Below are 20,340 nucleotides of genomic sequence, written 5' to 3' on the forward strand. Positions count from 1 at the left end.
TGTGATGGTAGTAGGAGAGATTAAATCCGTCATCGCAGCTCGACCTGTTTGCAGTGGGGTTGAGGTTCCTTGTGCTGGCCTAATGGGAGTAACTTGTTCCAGACTCTTCAAAACCGACTCAGTTTTAGAAGTAGGAACCATAGATTTTTTTATCCCGCAGCGCAGAATCATTGGCGTCACCCTTAATCTCCTGGCCATCTGAGAACTCTTTGGGCGGCCTATTAGCAGATTTATTAGTTACCTGCGTTGCTTGACCGTCATTCAACCACTTTTCCAGCCTAGTTCGTTTAGTGCGTGCGCTCACCACACTCTTCCTGCTTCCATTATCATCTTCATCTCCTAATCTCAACAACAAATCAAATTTCGCCTGCAAATATTTTTCCTCTTCTTCCAGCATTCGCATCTTCACCTTCTTGGTCTCTTATAGTAGGTTTAGACACATCTGGATTCTTTGAGACCTTTTGCTAGACGCTGACGTGCTTACCGAGACAACAGAACCTGTAGCTTCTTCGCCCTTCTGCTTATCGCTTTTCTTCGGGATGGCTCCTTTTGAAGGTACGTCTTCCATTCGCTCTTTCATCATTTCATCCTCGGGAATGGTATTCAACGTAGTTCCACGGGCTTCCTCTATGCAACGGACGCATACAAACGATCGATTTGTATCACTGATAGAGTCAGTCACGCCAGCACATCCGTAATGCTCCCAACCATCGCAGCAGTCACAACAGACCATATTGTCCGCCGAATCTCTCCTCGAGCATTTTTTACAAGAGTGTTGTCCACTTGCACTCATATCGCTGTGCTGTTTCTCATGCAATACTACTGCAATGAAAAACTTTGAAGAATTTTGTTGCGGAAGATGATGACACCGTTTTGTTAGCTACGTTTCGACAGCTTCAAAGCTATAATTTTATTTGGCCATTAGTTTAAGTAGTAATAGATTTAGTATAATAGCTTACTTTTTCAGTATCCAATTTCCGCTAATTGAGGTTACAAAATTCTTGGTGTTTTCTGACACCGATCGCAGTTCAGCTACTACAAACATAGGAATAGTTATAATAACAAATTCAATAAATTTCATTTTTTTTTCACTCACCTATGAGTACAAACTAGCCTAGGATAACAAATTTATAATGTAATATGCTGAATCAATATTTTAATTTGGAGTTCACGTTTTGCTCAAGTTTTAGTTTGTTTTCTTTTCATTTTACTTTTTTGTTCTATTCATCACTGACACATGTCATGTTGATCGCGAGTATTGGATGTCATCTCCACCAAACCGTTGTGCCCAGGGAGTGTGGCAACAGATAGGGTTTACTGAATGTCAATCAAATGCTTAAAATCTTACATTTTTTTGATAAATCGGTGAATTCCACAGTTTTATTTTGTACTTTAAAGAATAAACCAAATTAACGTTATTATCTTCAATGTCAAACCAAAATTTAGGAAAATCAAGAGTAGCTATCAGTTAATGCAACATTACATAAATTTTGACAATATAAATCGAATTATAGTTCTCTTAACAGACTATATAGGGGTAGGCAGGGCAAGATGAGTACTAGGGCGATTAAAATTTTAAACATGTTTGAAAATCCTGTCTCCCATATGCTTCTTACCATCCTTACCATTAAAATAGTGTTCTGCGAAATTTTCAGGTTTCTAGGTGGTGATTTAAAGGTGGCCCAAAGACAATGTAGGTTTATATGGAAATTACTATGGAGAAATTTTGAGAAATGTTCCAAACACGTACTGTAATTTAAGTAGAACCTAATCATCCCATATTGAAAACTCATTCTTTAAACCTTAATGAAGAGTGTTGCTGAAGAAACAAATCCCTTTTGAGCTAATTTTGTTTGGGATTTTTGTACATGTTCGCTGCGCTATAATCCCATATTAAGCTAAATAATAGCAAACAAACTCATGAATGTCTCTTCTGCTATCCGTCGGATTGGTTTTTTTCCTTAGGAAATTTCTTTATTATGGTTTGAAGAATGAGTTTTCAATATGCTTAGCTTAGACTGACTACACATATCAATGGTTGCTATTCCGGGATCGACCGAAGTCAGTGAAAATGCACAAAGAATCAACGAGAAGTTCGGCTGGGATTAGCCATAATCTTCTTCAGTGTGCATAATTCAGTGCCTCTATTTATACAAGGTCAATAACGGCGCTGGCCACGTCCTTGCAGTCAGGTGGGATTGAGGGAAGGAATGTTAGTGTGTAACCTTTGCTATTTGGAGACCGTGTTTGCCTCTGCATCTCCACAAAGGTTACTGGGAGGGATGTTTGTTAATGGGGAGGATCGTTGGGTCACAGGATTCACTTTGATAAGTGATTAGGCCATGATAAATAGTTATTTGTCAAATATAAATATGCTTTTATGAAAATATAATATTTTCATTTGATATGAACAATTTCTGTGTAGAGGAAAATTATGCCGACACTTGAGGTGACGAACCATTCAAAGTTTGTTAAACAAATACCTAAATGTAACATTCCTACAGCTGTCAGGACGAAAGCATGTGTTATTATATTTTACTTATTTGAAAAGAAACAAAAAACTCGATTGGCTGGAACATCATTGAACACTCTTATTCTTATGCCGACACTTACTGTGGCGAACCATCCAAAGTTTGTTGAATAAAGTGAACCTTTCGCAAGTCTACACTTGTAGTGTCGAACCATTCAAAGTTTTTTTTTTAATTACAAAAATAAATATAAAAAGAAAGGGGTGTTTTGAAAACAAAAAAATGTTAAACATAAATAATTCATGAATTAGAGTTTATGTCGACACTCACAGTGACGAACCATTCATAGTTTGATGAAAAATCATATTTACGCCCTACAGTTGTATCGATTAAATGTGCAGTCATACATATTTTATAGATTAGAAATAGTATCATGAAACGAGGTCACCAATTGATCCGTCATCCTTGACTGAGCAACAACAATCCACTTTCAGCTTAACTCGTTTGCTCGGCTATATAAAAGCACTCAGAGAAAATAGGCGCACGACCCGAGAGGGAAAACTACTGACGACTGCTCGGGCTTTCTTGACGCACTGCCAAGGAGCAAGCGTCAAGGTCGAAGATCAAACAGAACTAACCGATCGCGGAACTTTATCACTTCACTCGACCGACGCACGACATGTTTAATCCTGCCCTCGTCACCCGCTCTCGCAGAAGCAAGCGTCAAGGTCGAAACATCAAATAGAACTAACCGATCGCTGCACTTTTTCACTTCACTCGACCGACGCGCGACATGTTTGATCCTGCCCTCGTCACTCGCTCCCGCAGGAGCAAGCATCAAGGTCGGAACATCAAACAAAACTCTTGAAGAATGAGTTTTCAATATGGGATAAAAAGTTTGTACTTACATTATAGTACTAGCTTGTTTGGAACATTTCTCAACATTTCTCCATAGTAATTTCCATATAAACCTACATTGTCTTTGGGCCACCTTTAAGGTGATTATGAAACGAAGCCAAACTTTAAATTTTCAAGTGCACAAGACTTGAGAACCTGACAACAGTTCACGTTGAAAATCAATCAAATTGTTTGCTTGCTGGTGGTGACCAATGGAATAAATTTTCAACGTGGAGCACTGTTTGGTTCTCAAGTCTTGTGCTCTTGAAAATTTGAGGTGTGGCTTCGTTCTATAATCACCTTAAATCACCACCTAGAAACCTGAAAATTTCACAGAACACTATTTTTATGGTAAGGATGGTAAGGAGCATATGGGAGATAGGTTTCTCAAACATTTTTAAAATTTCAACCGCCCTAGTAAGCACCCCACCTCAAAGAAGTTTTTCAATGCATATATTTATGCATGAATAACATTAAATTGATATGATGGCCAAATAATCATCTAAGATTCAAGATCACAATGTAAATATTGTTCAAAATACATAGTAGTCTGAAAAATTATTTTTTCATATTAGATTTGATCATTTAAGGTGATTGTAGAAGACTGGAGAATCTAACGACAGTTCACGTTAAAAATCAATCAAATTACTTGTTTGCTGGTGGTGATCAATGGGATAGATTTTCAACGCGAAGCGCGGTTTGGTTCTCAAGTCTTGTGCTCTTAACAATTTGAGGTGTGGCTTCGTTCTATAATAACCTTAAATGTGATATTTTATAGATATCTTTTGTAGATAATTTTTAGCAAAACTTGTACCGAATTTCACAAATAATTTCAACTGTTTTGAATGTATTAATAAGTTTGTACCCTTGGGTTTAAGATAAGTCCCAGAAATTAATTAAAAGTATTTTTTTTTCTAATACTATCTTTTTATGCGGGTTCCCATCTTGTCCCGGAATATTTTTTTGATCGATGATAAAAAAAACTATTTTTAAGGTGTTATTTGGAAATCTTTTTATCACTTTCAAAAACTTTTGATGGTTGGAGGTCAATGTAATAATATCAAAGATATGTATTATTACCAAAATAATAACGTTTAAGTAGGCTTAAATCGAGTTTATCCTTAGGGTACTCATCTTGACCCTAGGGTACTAGCTTCACCCTATGTGAGTCATAGGAACTTAGAATTCAGATTTCTCGGACACAACTCAACTGACTGACGATTTTTTTCGCTCATCAATACCCTAAATTATATTTTATTTACTAGATAAATTAACTAAACCAAAATGGTAATCAACAAAATTTTATATGGGAAATGTCAATCCTTCGACCCAATGAACATCGGAATATCTTCTAAACCAGTTAACCAAAGATCACAATCGACACGGATTGTAATAGGAAAGTTTTTCGAAAACTGGTGAAAAAAATCAACAACTGTGCTCAATCCGTTTGCATTTTATGGCAATGAACAAAGGCTCCATAAATTCAAATCTATTAGAAATGCCGCTCATGCCTTCGATGAATATTTTTTTAAAGATTAGTTTTAGAAATTATCATTAGAGATTACCTTTTCTATGCTCAAAATACAGTTTTATGTAATTACAATGTGTGCTAAACACAAATCAATATTCGATTAATGTGATATAAAGATACCTGTACCGTAATTCGGGGGCAAATCGATCACTGGGGTGAATTTGATCAGGTCGGTACCAAATAGCATTTCCTTTCAAAAATGCTTAATACTTTGCTGCCATCACGGACATTCCATGTTTTCTAGTTTATAGATGTCTAATGGTGATTTTAAACTATTTCGTTTTTATTAAGGTCAGTTTTGCATTTTGCAGTTTGCAGTGTGCAGTTTTTTCACAGTTTTTAAAGGTATTAACAATACTGTTGGAAATGACGGTACTAACAAATCCGCTGGTGCTAAGCCTGCATGTAACCTTTGAGTGTTCAAAAATGTTATATAAACTTCAGTGTGAAGTTCTGAACTCATTTTTGAAATCGTATTTCAAGAGAAATTGCATTCATTTAGGCGTATTATGCAAATTTACATAGTTTAATTTGGCAATAAAATGATGATATACACGAGTTGTAAGAATTTCGACATCATTTTCAGATTCAGGAGACCCAAATTTAGTAGACAGGGTGATTTTACATTCTAAAATATGCTTTATTATATAGTGATCAATTTCACCCCAATGTGCCATTTTAATTTTTTTGGCATTAAAACTATTTTTTTCAAATGTTAAATTTTATTAAATAAGAAATCGATTACATAAACCAATAGAGATCAATGAAGTACTGATTTTACCAAAATAAATTTGACAATTTTTTAATTCCAAAAGAAAACATGACAAAAAGTTGTGAAATAGTGATCAATTTGCCCCCGGATTACGGTACATATGTCAAATTGGTAGAGCATTAAGGAAAAAAGTGGTCAAAATCTTAAAACTTGAGTAAATGTTGAGCCCATAAAACACTGTAGGTCGTGCTCTACATTTCTCACCATCTATGGCTTTACGAAATATTGAAAACACATCGATGCACGACGGATATGAGTCCAATAAATGGTGCACCCTCGAGACCAAAGAAACGTTTTATCAACGGCGGTCGGCGGCATATCCGATGCAAATTTATTCACGCATTGCATTCTAAACATGTGTATGCTTTACTCTCTAGAATGTCGTTCTGCATCTTTTTTATGCTCATCTTTTTTCCCAACTTTCAGCCTTACCTTTGCGAGGCCTCATATATATTGTTGGAGTACGCCAGGACCTGCATGTTCATGTGGATGTTCATAGAAGGATTATATTTACACAACGTGGTCACCGTGACAGTGTTCCAGGGCCGCTTTCCACACACACTGTACGCGATGGTCGGATGGGGAGGTCCTGTGGCACTGACCGCCATTTGGGCTGTTACCACTGCACAATACGTAGGCCAGCAGAAGTGAGTAGAACGAGGAACGGTACCGCATCGGATCATCACAAACCACATCATCTTCATCATCATCGCACCGCAAAAATCATCGACATCACTATTTCACGGTAGCTCATTCATCATATACTGTCTATTACAGTCTGAGGTTTTTTTAATAGTTAACCTTGCGTCAGGAAGGGGGTTTTCTAATGCTGGGTTTTCATTGATATTGATTATCTACCACCAATAGTAAGAATAAGAAATAGCATATATAGCATTCTATAGAATATAATGCTGAACTTAATCGGCCCAAGAGACGTTTACTATAAATTTACACCTGAGGGGCCTCGCACAACCACGGGCATCCCTTATCGAGTGCATCAGTGAAAAACTTACGTCAGGCCGTCCATCCATTTTCAAGCCATTTCATGACATACAAACACCACTCCATTTTTCTTTATATAGATAAAACCCCTAAAAACTATTTTATTCTTATTAACAGAAAAATGTTCAAAAAAAAAAGCCACTCTCTAGAGATTTTCCTTCTTTGAAACATTGGCTGTTCTTCATAATTAATTTCTGCACCCTCATAATTAAAAAAAAATCAATATAATTTTGAAGCGAGGCTAGACGGTTCCATATAAGGCTGATACAAATATTAATTTTCTTGTATGTCACCCCCTCTTCAAAAATCCGAAAATTTTGAAGGGGAGAAAAAAAAAGATTCATACTTTTTTGACATCAGTTAGGTTTTTTTTTAATTTTTAGAGTAAAAACCGGGTAAAATAATTATCCATATGACGATTGGAAAAGTTAAACAACTATCGTTAAAAATAAAAATTCAAAAAAATAGCTTTTTTTCATTTTTAATTTTTTGTTCCTTATTTATTTTTAGAATCCCTTCCAACAAAGCAAGCGCGCTCATAATCGTTTATCCCAACTTTTGGGAATTGAGATACAATCTCAAGAAAAATTGTCATTGCAAACACAGGGGAATTATTATTGTTGTAACCGTTTCAACCCATGATTAATATGTTACTTTTAACACAAAATCAAATTTGTTCCAAATTCAAAATCATGGTTGTTATTCAATAATGTAACCATGATCACCAACACGGAGAAAGTTCTCGAAAATAGCAAAAGCAAACAAAATCGCTACGCACATTAACTTATGTATATATGCTATAAATATATACATACTATAAATGAACTCATTTATAATAGTTCCTTTTATATCCTGGAAATAAAGAATAAAATAATATTTTAATCAGTCCACAGTCCGGGAAGTCTATATTTCTGCTCTTACGGCAGCCATTATTTATAGCTTAGAAATCCCGTAGGTACGAATAAGTAAAAGGTACCAGAGTCATAAGGAATATCACTTGAGAAAGGTATACATAACAGTTCCTAAATAGCATCGGAATGCAACTGAAGAAATGCTTGACCGTTAGTCAAAAACAATATCTTTCAAATAAAAGTTATTTCGTTTGCCGCTTCTCATTATATTTAATGACAAAACCTTTTGCCATTTGTTATCGCAATAGGCTGTTTTTTATCACACCAATCTATTATGAAATGGCCTACTTTCCTGCACTGAATTATTCAGTATCGTTAGAGTCATTACGCAACTGTTTTACAATACAACAATAATTTGAGATTGCAAAATAATGGTGAACAGAATAATAGCTTTCAACAAAATGATTATGTTTACAGCACGAGTCGTACATTTTACACTCGTAGTAGTGCTGTAAAAATCTAATTCTGCAACAAGTGTACAACATTTTTTATTCAGAAAAAAAAATCATTAAGAATTCTGGAAAACATTCATATTAATCTATGGAATAATACTTCTATTTCCTTCGAAAGCTCCAAGAGGAATTACTAAAGACGCTGAATAGAAATTGCAGATACTTTCTATTCTTAAAATTTTGGAAGAATTCTTAAGATTCTCAGGAAAAAAATAGGGAATATATCCTGAGAGAATTACTTAAAGAAATTTATGGAGGTATTCCTGAAGATTTCTGGATGAGATAAATAATGTTTTGCCGATTCTTTTTATAGCACAATTTTTGTATGATGCCTTATATTTTACCATCACTTCAGTCTATCTAATCAATAGTCAAATAATATATTGAAAAAGCTAATTAATTTCATTATGTTACATCCACGATGTTGCGGCCTAAAAGATGCTGGTGGGGATACAACCTAACGCCTTATTACTGGATTCTAGAAGGTCCAAGATTAGCTGTAGTTCTGGTTAGTAATTCTCCTGTTCTTTGTCAAAACTTTAATTGATCAATGTTCCTTTTTCAATTCCAGTTAAACTTCATATTTTTACTGAATATTATAAGAGTGTTAATCGTTAAGCTGCGTCAGAGTCACACAAGCGATGTGGAGCAAGTGCGAAAAGCGGTGCGTGCGGCTGTTGTTCTAGTGCCATTATTAGGGATAACAAATTTACTCAACATGACTGAGGCACCGTTGGATAGAACAGCGCTGGAGTTTGCCCTTTGGTCGTACGTGACGCACTTCCTAACATCGTTCCAGGGATTTTTTATTGCTCTGCTGTATTGCTTCCTAAATGGAGAGGTTGGATATAAAACTAGTTGAATAATCTTACGAAATTTTAAACCTCAACAACACTATTGCAGGTCCGAATAGCGTTAATGAAAAGTCTCAGCGTATATCTCTCAATTAGGGGACACCATGATTGGCCCGTCCGAAGGCCTTCAATGTTTTCTGCTGCATACGGCACAGCACCAGAAACCGAAGGACCCAATGCAGTCGATTTGAAACGGTGAGTAAGTTTTGTTTGATTGCCATTTTAGACTATATCTGGGGTTTTCGAGGAAAACCTGATTCAAGATGCTCCGTTGGGGCAAATGCTTACGATCCACTGCATTGAAACTGTTTGGGCATAGTGTTCCATAATACTTGTCAAACAATATACCAACGACGGACCTCGGAGCTTTTCAAGTTAGACTGTTGAAGAGAGAAAATAAAGGAGACCATCGTGCACGATCGGAATAATTTAAGCCCACCAACGGAGACTAGACCGAGCATAACGTAGTATCGGTAATAAGCCGTCGGAAACGGAAATCATCTCGGACTTCATCAGTACGCATCGTACCTTCGTGCTGTGCGTACACGAATTATCTCTGCTCTTGGAAGTTTTCTTAAAAACTACCTAAAGCAATAAAACAGTACTTTTCAGTGCTACAAAAACAGTACTTTTCAGTGCTAAAATTAAAACGGTACTTTTCAGTGCTACTAAAACAGTACTTTTCAGTACTATTTTTTCTACTATTGATCCCTTTACGATCCTTGTTTGGACCCGTGCCTTCGATTTTTCGTTGGACCCGTTGGCGAAAGCTAGCGGTGGTAATCCTTCTTGGACACCGTCTTGAGAAAAAAAACCTCTCAAAGGTCACGTCTTCTTTCGTTTATTAACTAAACATGGTATCAACAACTAACAAAAGGAAGGGTGAATCTCTGAATTCACTACTTCCTTCCAAAAAAGTGGGTTTTAAAACTGTCACTACACGTGGCAAGAATGGAAGAAAGGACGCTTCCCCGGTATGCGAACTTTCTTCCAAGGGTGAAATGAATAAGTGTATCGAAATGAGCAATCAGTTCGATGCTCTAGACAAATTTTCCGAACACCAAATTGAAGCAGCCTCTAGCCCAGGCTCTTTGATTCAAGTGAGGAAGCAAAGAGTGCCGCCTATCGTGGTCAGTTGTTCCGAATTTGCGGGATTTAGGCAGGAGATCTTGAACTCCATTAGGGAATCAAGGTTTCCTTCCAAATCGCAAAGAAAGGAGACTGTCGCGTTTTGCCGGAAACTCTTAAAGATCGCGAACTTCTTCTCAAACATCTTGAAGAGAAGAAGCACAATTTTTTTACTTATGACGACAAAACTGAACGTTTGTTCAAAGTTGTCTTGAAAGGTCTCTCAAGTGACTATAAATCACCTGAAGAGATCAAAAATGGAATAAATGATATACTTGGATTTTCCCCAGTCCAAGTAATCATTATGAAAAAGAGAACCCAATCTGGCATTGTTCGGAAAGGGCTTTCTCAAGAATTTTATTTAGTTCACTATAACAAAAAAGAACTAAATAATATTAAAGCTTTAGAAAAATCAAAACTTTTGTTTGATGTCCGTGTGACATGGGAACATTTCCAGAAACCTGGAGGAAATCACCAGAACCCCACTCAGTGCCTTCGGTGCCAAAAGTGGGGTCATGGTACAAAAAATTGTCGCATGGATGCTAAATGCATGATTTGCGGAGGTTCTTCTCACGCCAAAGACGTCTGTCCAGTGAAGGAAGATACCACCAAATTCATATGCTGTAATTGCGGGGTTAACCATAAGTCCAATTTTTGGAATTGTCCTTCACGCAAAAGGGTCATTGAGGCTCGTGCCAGGCAGATGAAAGATAATATCCGTTACGATAACGGTCGTTTCCGGAATTTGCCTGGTAGAGTATCGAACAATGCTCATTTTTCAGTTAACGATCGATTGATCATGAATCATACCCATCAGGAAGATCATAATCATGCTCATTCACAAACTAATTTTAATCCATCGGGTAGCCGTTCGAATCTTTCAATTTCGAATGTATCTACCCACGGTAAACCCTTTGCCGATATCGTAGCAGGAAATTCGAACTCCTCCCCTGTTCGATCCATGGGTACCCATTCTACTTGTTTCAAATCAAATGGAAAAAATCCCTACCGCCACAGGTAACTCCGCATCTTCGTCTACCGGAAATTCTAATGGAAAATCACATGACGTCTGCCTCTGATTTTAATTTTCTAACTGAACAATTGAATCTAATGATTGATGCAATGTTCAAAGCCACCACTATGACTGAAGCAGTCTAAGTAGGTGTAAAATTTACAAGTCGAATTGTTATTGGATTACGTTTTTCTAATGGATCCAAATAATAATTTAAATATTTTAAATTAGAATGCTCGTTCTCTGAATGGTAAAGAGGACGAGCTGTTTAATTTTCTTACGGGTAATAACGTGCATATAGCAGTTATTACCGAAACGTATTTAAAACCTGGATCTAAACTCAAAAGAGATCCTAACTTTTTTGTTTATCGTAATGATCGACTTGATGGGGCATGCGGGGGAGTTGCAATCATCATTCATAGGCGTATAAAACATCAACTGTTTTCATCATTTGAAACTAAAGTTTTTGAAACTTTAGGTGTTTCTGTTGAAACACAGTTTGGTAAATATACTTTCATAGCTGCCTATTTGCCTTTTCAATGCTCTGGACAGCAAGTTAATTTGCTCCAAACTGACTTGCGTAAATTGACTCGCAATAAGTCAAAATTTTTTGTCATTGGTGACTTTAATGCCAAACATAGGTCATGGAATAATTCTCAAAGTAATTCCAACGGCAGAATTTTATTTGATGAGTGCTCTTCAGGATATTTCTCAATTCAATACCCTGATAGCCCCACATGTTTTTCCTCTTCTAGAAATCCATCTACGATTGATTTGGTCTTAATCGACTCTAGTCATCTTTGTAGCCAACTGATTACTCATGCTGATTTTGATTCTGATCATGTCCCTGTTACATTTCAAAAAATCCCATGAAGCGATTCTCAATCCTATCAGCTCCACTTTCAATTATTTACGAGCCGACTGGAATATATATGAAACGTATGTTGACTCTAATCTTGATGTTAACATTTCTTTAGAAACTAAACTTGATATTGACAATGCTCTTGAAACTTTAACAAATTCCATTGTTGAAGCCCGGAGCATTGCAATTCCAAAATGTGTAGTAAAATTTGAATCCGTGATTATAGACGATGATCTTAAACTCTTGATCCGTCTTAAGAACGTGAGGAGAAGGCAATTTCAACGGACTCGTGATCCTGCTATGAAAATTTAATTGACTTTTAAAATAATTACGTTTAGCTCTTAAAATCAATGTGTTTGCAGCATTTCTTAGTTTTTTGAATAGCTTAAAATCATCTTCAACGTTTGTACGCTTCCATTTCTTGTATTGTCGATCCCGATCAATCATTGCTCTTTGAACTTCTGCATTGAACCATGGATTGTGCCTAGCAACAGAATTTTTAACACGTCTCAATGGAACACATTTGTCGTGCAAAGATTTAATGTACTGATTAAATATGTTTATTAATGTAATGGGATCTGTATTCGAATAAAAAATATTCCAATTAAGTTCATGGAATTCAGCAATCACAATGTTTGGATTGATATTTTTATAATCACGATAGTAGAACTCATTTGTTTCAGAAGTTGTGTTAAAATCAACAGAGGCATAGATGAGATCATGATGGGAGATAAGAGGGACGCTAATTTGTCCAAATTTAAGGATTTTATCTGGGTTATTACTGATAATTAAATCAAGCTGTGAGGCTCCATGAGAATGAAAAAAAGTTGGTTCTTGACCGACATTCCGAAGACCAAACGCGTTTAAAGTATCCAAAAACCGATCGGTTTTTCCACACTGTTTCAAAATATTGGTGTTAAAATCTCCCATCAGTATAATTTCATCATACAGTATCCCAAATTCAGTTAGTTTATGGCTGATTAAATCGGAACATTCCAAATCTGGATGGTTATAAAAATTACCAATTAATAACTTACTACCGTTGCACAAAACTTCACAAAAAATAAACTCGATGGTATGGTTTCCAATCAAAACTTGCGGCGCTTCAATAGTTTTGTATTTCAACCACTTTTTCAAGTATATTATAAAGCCACCACCAATTTTCCCACAACGATCATTCCTTATCATGTTGTATCCATCGATATTAATAGTTCCCATACCAGTTCTGTCATTCAACCATGTTTCGTTCACGCATGCAACATCTACGTTGGATACACTCATAATTTGGCGCAGTTCATCAAACTTAGTCATATCCCTAGCGCATAGACTTTGAACGTTCAAAGACATAATGGATAATTTTTCGTTGATAACTTTTAGGAGAGGATACAAGGAGTAACTGCAGGAAGGAGTGGAAGGACAGAGAGCTCTTATTGGATACCCGGGTAGAGGTGAATAACAAAATAATGGTAAAATAAGAACAAATTTTGCTATCATATCTAGTTTAACCATTATTATGTTATTAATATATGACATTAAATATCTCATCAATAGCAAAACATACTATCATAGCAAAATTTGTCATTGATATGTTATACTTGAAATTCATGCAATAACTAATCAATAACAAAATATACTATCATGGTAAAATTTGTTATTTGTACAAAAATACTAAAAAACATTAAATATCTAAAGAATAACAAAAATCGCCATCATAGTAAAATATGTCATTATTTTGATATTTGAAAACTTTATTTAAATAATTTATGAAAACAAACCAATATCAAATTTTGCCATAATAGCTCGTTTTACTGTTTATATGATATTCATTAAAGATTCAAAAAGCAAAAGTTTTTTAGCAAGAGAGCTAAAAGTTTATTTTTTAATCATGCTAAATTTAAATATTAAAGTCAAATAACTAAAAGTATCGTTATTTTGATCTACTCGTGAATAGCTTATTTAGTTATTATTTTGTTATCAATATCAAAATAATAACATATTTTGTTATTTACGGTTGCTTATATTTTTGCTATTATTTTGTTATTACAATGGCAAAATATGCTATTATTTAGTTATTATGCCATACAAACTTAGTTATTATTTTTGTTATTTTATCTCTTATTTCAAACAAACAAAGAACAAATTTTGCTATTCAAACATTCTATTTTAATGGTAAATTTTGTTATTCTTTTGCTATTCTCCTCTACCCGGGTAGGTATCATGTTGTTGACTTTCAGGAAAGAAATCACGGGAGCAATCAGGAATGGAAGCAAAGGAAAAGAGAGCACTAACTAGGAAAGGTTAAGATTGATTGAATTTTGAATATAAAATTTCTCAATTGGACCCTGGCTCTAAGCCCTTTTGGAAATTATCTAAAATCTTGTAAAAACCTCAGAAGCCAATACCGGCATTGAAAGAGGAAAACAAATTATTACTAACTAATTGCGAAAAACTCAAAAACTTGCTATGCAGTTTGAAAGTGCGCACAATTTTAATTTAGGACTTACTAGTCCAATTGAAAATGAAGTTACTCAGGAGTTCGAAAATATTTCAATCAAGAGAACGTTTTCGGAAATGCCTGGGAGACTGATTTGGAAGAAGTGAGAACTATTATTAAAAAAATCAAAAACATGAAAGCTCCTGGCGATGATGGAATTTTCTACATCCTCATCAAGAAACTTCCAGAAAGTAGCTTATCATTTTTAGTTGGTATATTTAACAAATGTTTTCAATTAGCATATTTTCCTGATAAATGGAAAAATGCTAAGGTTGTTCCAATTTTAAAACCAGACAAAAATCCTGCAGAAGCTTCTAGCTATCGTCCAATCAGTTTGCTTTCCTCCACCAGTAAACTTTTTGAAAAGGTTATTTTGAACAGAATGATGGCCCACATCAACGAAAATTCATTTTTTGCCAATGAACAGTTCGGATTCCGCCATGGACATTCGACCACTCATCAACTTTTACGTGTAACAAATTTGATCCGTTCCAACAAATCTGAAGGCTATTCTACTGGTCTTGCTCTTCTAGACATAGAAAAAGCATTCGACAGTGTTTGGCATGAAGGTTTGATTGTAAAATTAAAAAACTTTAATTTTCCAACATACATTGTTAGAATAATTCAAAGTTATCTGTCAAATCGTACACTTCAGGTTAATTATCAGAACTCCAGATCTGAAAGACTTCCTGTAAGAGCTGGTGTTCCTCAAGGCAGCATTTTGGGACCAATATTATACAATATTTTCACATCTGACTTACCTGAGCTACCTCAAGGATGTCAAAAATCTTTGTTTGTGGATGACACAGGCCTCTCCGCCAAAGGACGAAGCCTGCGTGTCATCTGTAGTCGATTGCAAAAAAGTTTGAATATTTTTTCTTCATACTTGCAAAAATGGAAGATTTCTCCTAATGCTTCCAAAACTCAACTAATAATATTCCCACATAAACCAAAAGCTCTTTATTTGAAACCTTCAAGTAGACATGTTGTCACGATGAGAGGGGTTCCAATAAATTGGTCAGATGAAGTTAAGTATCTAGGGCTCATGCTAGATAAGAATTTAACTTTCAAAAATCACATTGAGGGCATTCAAGCCAAATGTAATAAATATGTAAAATGTCTCTATCCCCTTATTAAAAGAACTTTGTCTTAAGAACAAGCTTTTGATATTCAAACAAATTTTCAGGCCAGCCATGTTGTATGCTGTACCAATATGGACTAGCTGTTGTAATACCAGGAAGAAAGCTCTGCAGAGAATTCAAAATAAAATTTTGAAAATGATTCTGAGGCTTCCTCCCTGGTATAGAGTAACCAATATATTTTGGACCCCAATATATTTTGGACCCTTTGAGCCATTTTCCTGCCAATTTCTCAGTTTGAATCGAAAGATCAACTCAATTCACATGCCATTTGGATAGATAGGACTAATCCGCACATGCATCGACCGTTTGTACATAGAAAATGTGTTTATTTTGTCTGAAATTAATTTAATTTAATCGGTTCATCCATGCAACCGTTACAACACGTTACACACAGAAATTGAAGGCGTCAGAAATTTTTCAAATGTAAACAAAAACTTTTTTCAAATTTCTAAACTAAAAGCGTAGAATTTCTTCGATTTTCCATTGTCAATCGATTGATTAGACTATGGGCAAGCATATTATACAATCAGTGTCGTGGACTTTGTCGCCAAACCACAAAAAAATGCCGGGGGTCCAAAATATATACTTTGAGGGTCCAAAATGTATTGGTGTGTCCAAAATAATGAAAAACAGGGCTTCCCAATTCAATTATTTTCGACGTTTTTTGGATCCTACATGACCGTATGGGTATTTTTATCTCGTAGAGGAAGATTTTCTCTTCATTTTGGCATGTTCTTTGAACTGGTTACGCTGTGCAATTAATCAATTGTGACAAAAAACTAAAATGACTTCCTTAAGGGGTCCAAAATACGACCGTTACCCTAGTACCAATGAGTTACATAGAATATCCAATGTTGAAACATTGGAACAAATGTCAAATACAATCATTAATAATTTCAGGCAAAAATCATTACAATCTTCTATTGCCACGATTAATGCGTTATATGTTTAGGTTAAGTTAGGTTAAGTATATTAAAAACGTTTTTTTTTTTTCTCTTATTAGCAGGTGAAATCAACTCACCTGTAAAAAAACTGAACTGCTACGGCAAATGAAATGTAATATGTTGTTAACAAAATGTTAAATAAATCTTAAATTTGTTTTACCAAATTAGGATGATAGTGTTGTCTAATAACACAGAACACCTAGATATAAGAAATGAATGTAATGTTTGGAATGATACTAATAAAAAAATTAAAAAAAAAATCTCGGACTTCATCGGCTACCAGCGAAGCAAGAATAACGGAGGGATCTGTCAACGCCGGGATTTTGCCATCGGTATAGACTAGTTCCACCGTAGGAAACTAGTCCGAGTAGTACCGCCATAACGAACGATTCAGATTTGGGTAAAAAAAGTTCTGCCCTTGGATTTGCACTACCGTAATCCGGGGTAACATTGATCGGTTTTTGGGATATTTTTGAAAATTTTCATTTGAAAATGCAAATGTCGCCAGTTTTATATTTTTCAAACAAGTACTGGCACCCACCGCTCGTGACTATATACTGTATTTCGGGTTTTAAAAGATTTAAGTATGTTTAAATAAATGTTTTAAGTGATTTTTTGATTTAGCTGATATGGGGTTACTTTGATCACCCATGTTAATAACGTTCGGTAATATTGAAAATATCGTTGCTTACTTAAATCATGGCCCCTGAAGCCGAAAATGAAGTCCAAACTCTTACAAGTCATTAACTTTTTGAGATATTTCAAAAATAAAATCACTTTGAACCGCACAATACGCCCAAAGCTAGGCAATTTCCTAAGGAAACCCTACATTCTTAATAGTACTTCGTTTTTATTGCTTAATTGAACAAACATATGAAAGATTTGACATAGGAATCATTTTTGGCGATGTCATTTTTAGTAACAATCGCATTTTGCTTGCTCATACCATTTGCAGAACTCGTGTGAGACATGAATCTTCGGTAGTGTCATCCATGATGATAAAAATCATTGATTCAAAAAGTTGACAAAATTACGCACAAACGAAACGCAATTTTCGCAAAAACCTCAATTTTCATTAGCTTATGTATGTAAGAAAGAGAGGCACCAATCAGGATTTGAAAATATCTCATCGATAAATGATGATTCGACCTTTTCACGAGATGGGTCATACCGATCAAAGTTACCCCGCTGATCAATGTTACCCCGGATTACGGTACTGTTAAGGTGAAGATGAATCGAAGCCAAACTTCATATTTTCAAGAGCACAAATCTGGAGAACCAAACATCCGTTTCAGCTGAAAACTTAATCGATTGGTCACTTGCTTGTTGTGACCAATCGTTTAAGTTTTCAGCTCAAACGGGTGTTCGGTTCTCAAGATTTGTGCTCTTGAAAATTTGAGGTTTGGCTTTGATTCTTCTTCACCTCAAATCTTGACAATATCAAGGTAACAGCACTTAAATTCAATGTTGCATGTTTTGATTTGAAATAAAAATAAAATAATATAAACGTTTCCGCCTGACCCAAGATTGAACCTTCAACTTTTGGAGTGCAAGTCCTGAATCTTACTTCGACACCAACTCAAATCTTTTGAAAGTGGTTGAATTGATCTCAATATGATTTCTTACATACAAAAGACATGATGTTCCAAATCAACAACTTTTCACATCAGAGTCTAGTGCTAAAAACAGTAGAACACACCCAAAGTTAGAACTTTTCAAATCATGGTTATAAACACAATTTGATCCGTCTTCAACCAAAGGCTGCACAGACTGAACAATCACGAACATTAGGCAATGGACAACATGGAACACCCAGTAGTCCAGTGATGAATTTTTCGTTTGACGAAAAGTTTCCATCGACTGTAGCGGGAATCGAACCCACGCTTTGTGGCGCAATATGCTTGAACGACTGACGCCGCTTACCGCACGGCCTCAAAGCCCAAGTTGGTGTTTTGAATTGAGTCAAGTGATCAACCTATTCAATCGAACGTGCTGATTTTTACCGATGGTACTCTTCATTACAGAGGCGTCAGTAGGGTGGGTCGTGTTGGGGGCTGCATAAGGGTGAATTCGAGTCTTATCGCTTGCTTCTCATTTGGTACGGAAAATGAACTAGGGTGCGTATATAATTTGGCCACTTCCATTTTATTTTGCCGCAAATGGCCAAATTATAACGATCTGTCCAAAATACTTTGATCACGCTATGTACAGCAATCCGGCCTTTCTCATGAAACTTGTACGCAATATAAGTCGTGTCTTATTAAGTAGGGGTCACTCTTGGGTTAAGTAGGGAATCTCTAAATTTCTGAATATTTAGACTTCTTTTCTAACTCTTGTATGTTTTTTCTTTCTTTTTTAGAAACAACAACACCAGAACCAACAGTAAAAATTGGATAACCTTCTGCTTTAGAGTACAAAAAGATCCTAGTCAACCGGCACCTGAGCCTGCACCACCCGAGTCAGTCATATTTGATATTTCAGATTAATTTAAGTTACACTATTCGGTTTGAACCAAATTGGAAGAATCACAATTTCAAAGAGCTCATACTGGAACAAGCTTCTGAAAATTCTATACCAACATAAGAAAAATAACGGGACTCGATGAAATATGTGATCTTTTTTTTTGAAAATTTAACTTAACTAGTAATTAGTATTCTAATTATTTTGGCATTCATTCAATGAGAGCCAATGCATATTGGTTTGCTTTAATTTATTACTAATACCTTTATTTTGTTTGGGTTCAAACTTCTAGTTTTCTGAGTGATTTTTTTATTTATTTTGCTGTATCAAATTAAACTAATGATTGTTTTGTTCCAGGACAAGTGTGTGATGTCTGCTTTGGTTATGGCCCATACTAACTCATAGCTTTACCGAACCAAACAAAATTCTAACTCAGTCAAACCACATCATCGAGCTTTCGTAGAGCAGTAATTACAAGAACCGTGATGCAAAACAGAGAATTTATACTTGTTAGATTGTAAGAGAGGTGTTATTTTTGTAAGGCCAAATAACTAAAAACGAACGCGTAGCTTTTTTAGCAACTCAATGTGATTGCAGACTAAATAAATAGGAGAATCGAAACATAACGGACAGTTAATAAAGTATATTTTACATACGCCAAATGTCAGCAAGTAAATTCAATTATCCCGAACCATGATGAGATTTGCTTATGGCGATAACTTTATAGCGCTTTATTGTCGACTTTGATGTACATACTTTTACAGAATCTAAGCATCGCAAACGTGGGACACATATTTTAAAATGTAAAAATATCCTGGAATTGGAATTGCAGTGATGTATCGTTCTAACGCGGACAAATTCAGCTTAGCCTAATGACAGATCAATTCAACGATTCATCACTGATCCATTACAAGAGGTTTACATTCAATTTTAATAATGAATTGTTTTCTTTACCTATCAAACATCCGAAAGCCATAAGCAAAATATCGTTAAGCAATTTTTTGCAATATCTCATCGAAAAAGGCTGGTTTTTAACACGCCAATCTGTCATGAAACGACCTACATTCCTGCACTGAAGTGTTACGTAACTGAAACTAGTGCTGTAATGATTCATTACGCAACGCTCTCTCATTATGCAACTGTTTTGAGTGCACATATACAAATTCCTACAGAATATTCATACAATTTTCACAAATTGTTCTTTTGTCCGCAAAATAAGATAAAACTGGTGAATTGAAGTAGTTCTTGTCACAAAGCAATTTGGAAAACCTAGTTTGTGTGATCAAAATCATGTGAATTCTGTTTAATAATGAGATTTAAAAAAAAAAACTTAGTAGAAACGCCAAAAAGTCACATATTTCATTTTAACGTTAAAGTATCAAACTTTTCATAATTTCAATATGTTTTCACT

General features: G+C 35.3%; 1 protein-coding gene across 25 annotated transcripts in view; it reads left to right on the forward strand.

Annotated features, from left to right (window-relative positions):
• Window positions 1-19,866, forward strand: part of LOC5571400 (PDF receptor) — a 219,402-nt gene extending 199,536 nt beyond the window's left edge. For 23 of the 25 annotated variants that reach the window (XM_021855679.1, XM_021855688.1, XM_021855693.1 and 20 more), the window contains exons 8-12: window positions 6,095-6,315; window positions 8,472-8,541; window positions 8,605-8,874; window positions 8,937-9,082; window positions 18,829-19,863. In XM_021855679.1, the coding sequence (XP_021711371.1) occupies window positions 6,095-6,315; window positions 8,472-8,541; window positions 8,605-8,874; window positions 8,937-9,082; window positions 18,829-18,955 (834 nt within the window). In that variant the 3' untranslated portion in view covers window positions 18,956-19,863. Of the gene's footprint in view, window positions 1-6,094; window positions 6,316-8,471; window positions 8,542-8,604; window positions 8,875-8,936; window positions 9,083-18,828 lie in introns of all 25 variants that reach the window. The other 2 variants (XM_021855699.1, XM_021855698.1) reach the window with 2 other exon arrangements.
• Window positions 19,867-20,340: the final 474 nt, after the last annotated feature.

Source organism: Aedes aegypti, chromosome 3, assembly GCF_002204515.2.
Source record: "Aedes aegypti strain LVP_AGWG chromosome 3, AaegL5.0 Primary Assembly, whole genome shotgun sequence".
Taxonomy (NCBI): Eukaryota; Metazoa; Arthropoda; class Insecta; order Diptera; family Culicidae; genus Aedes; species Aedes aegypti.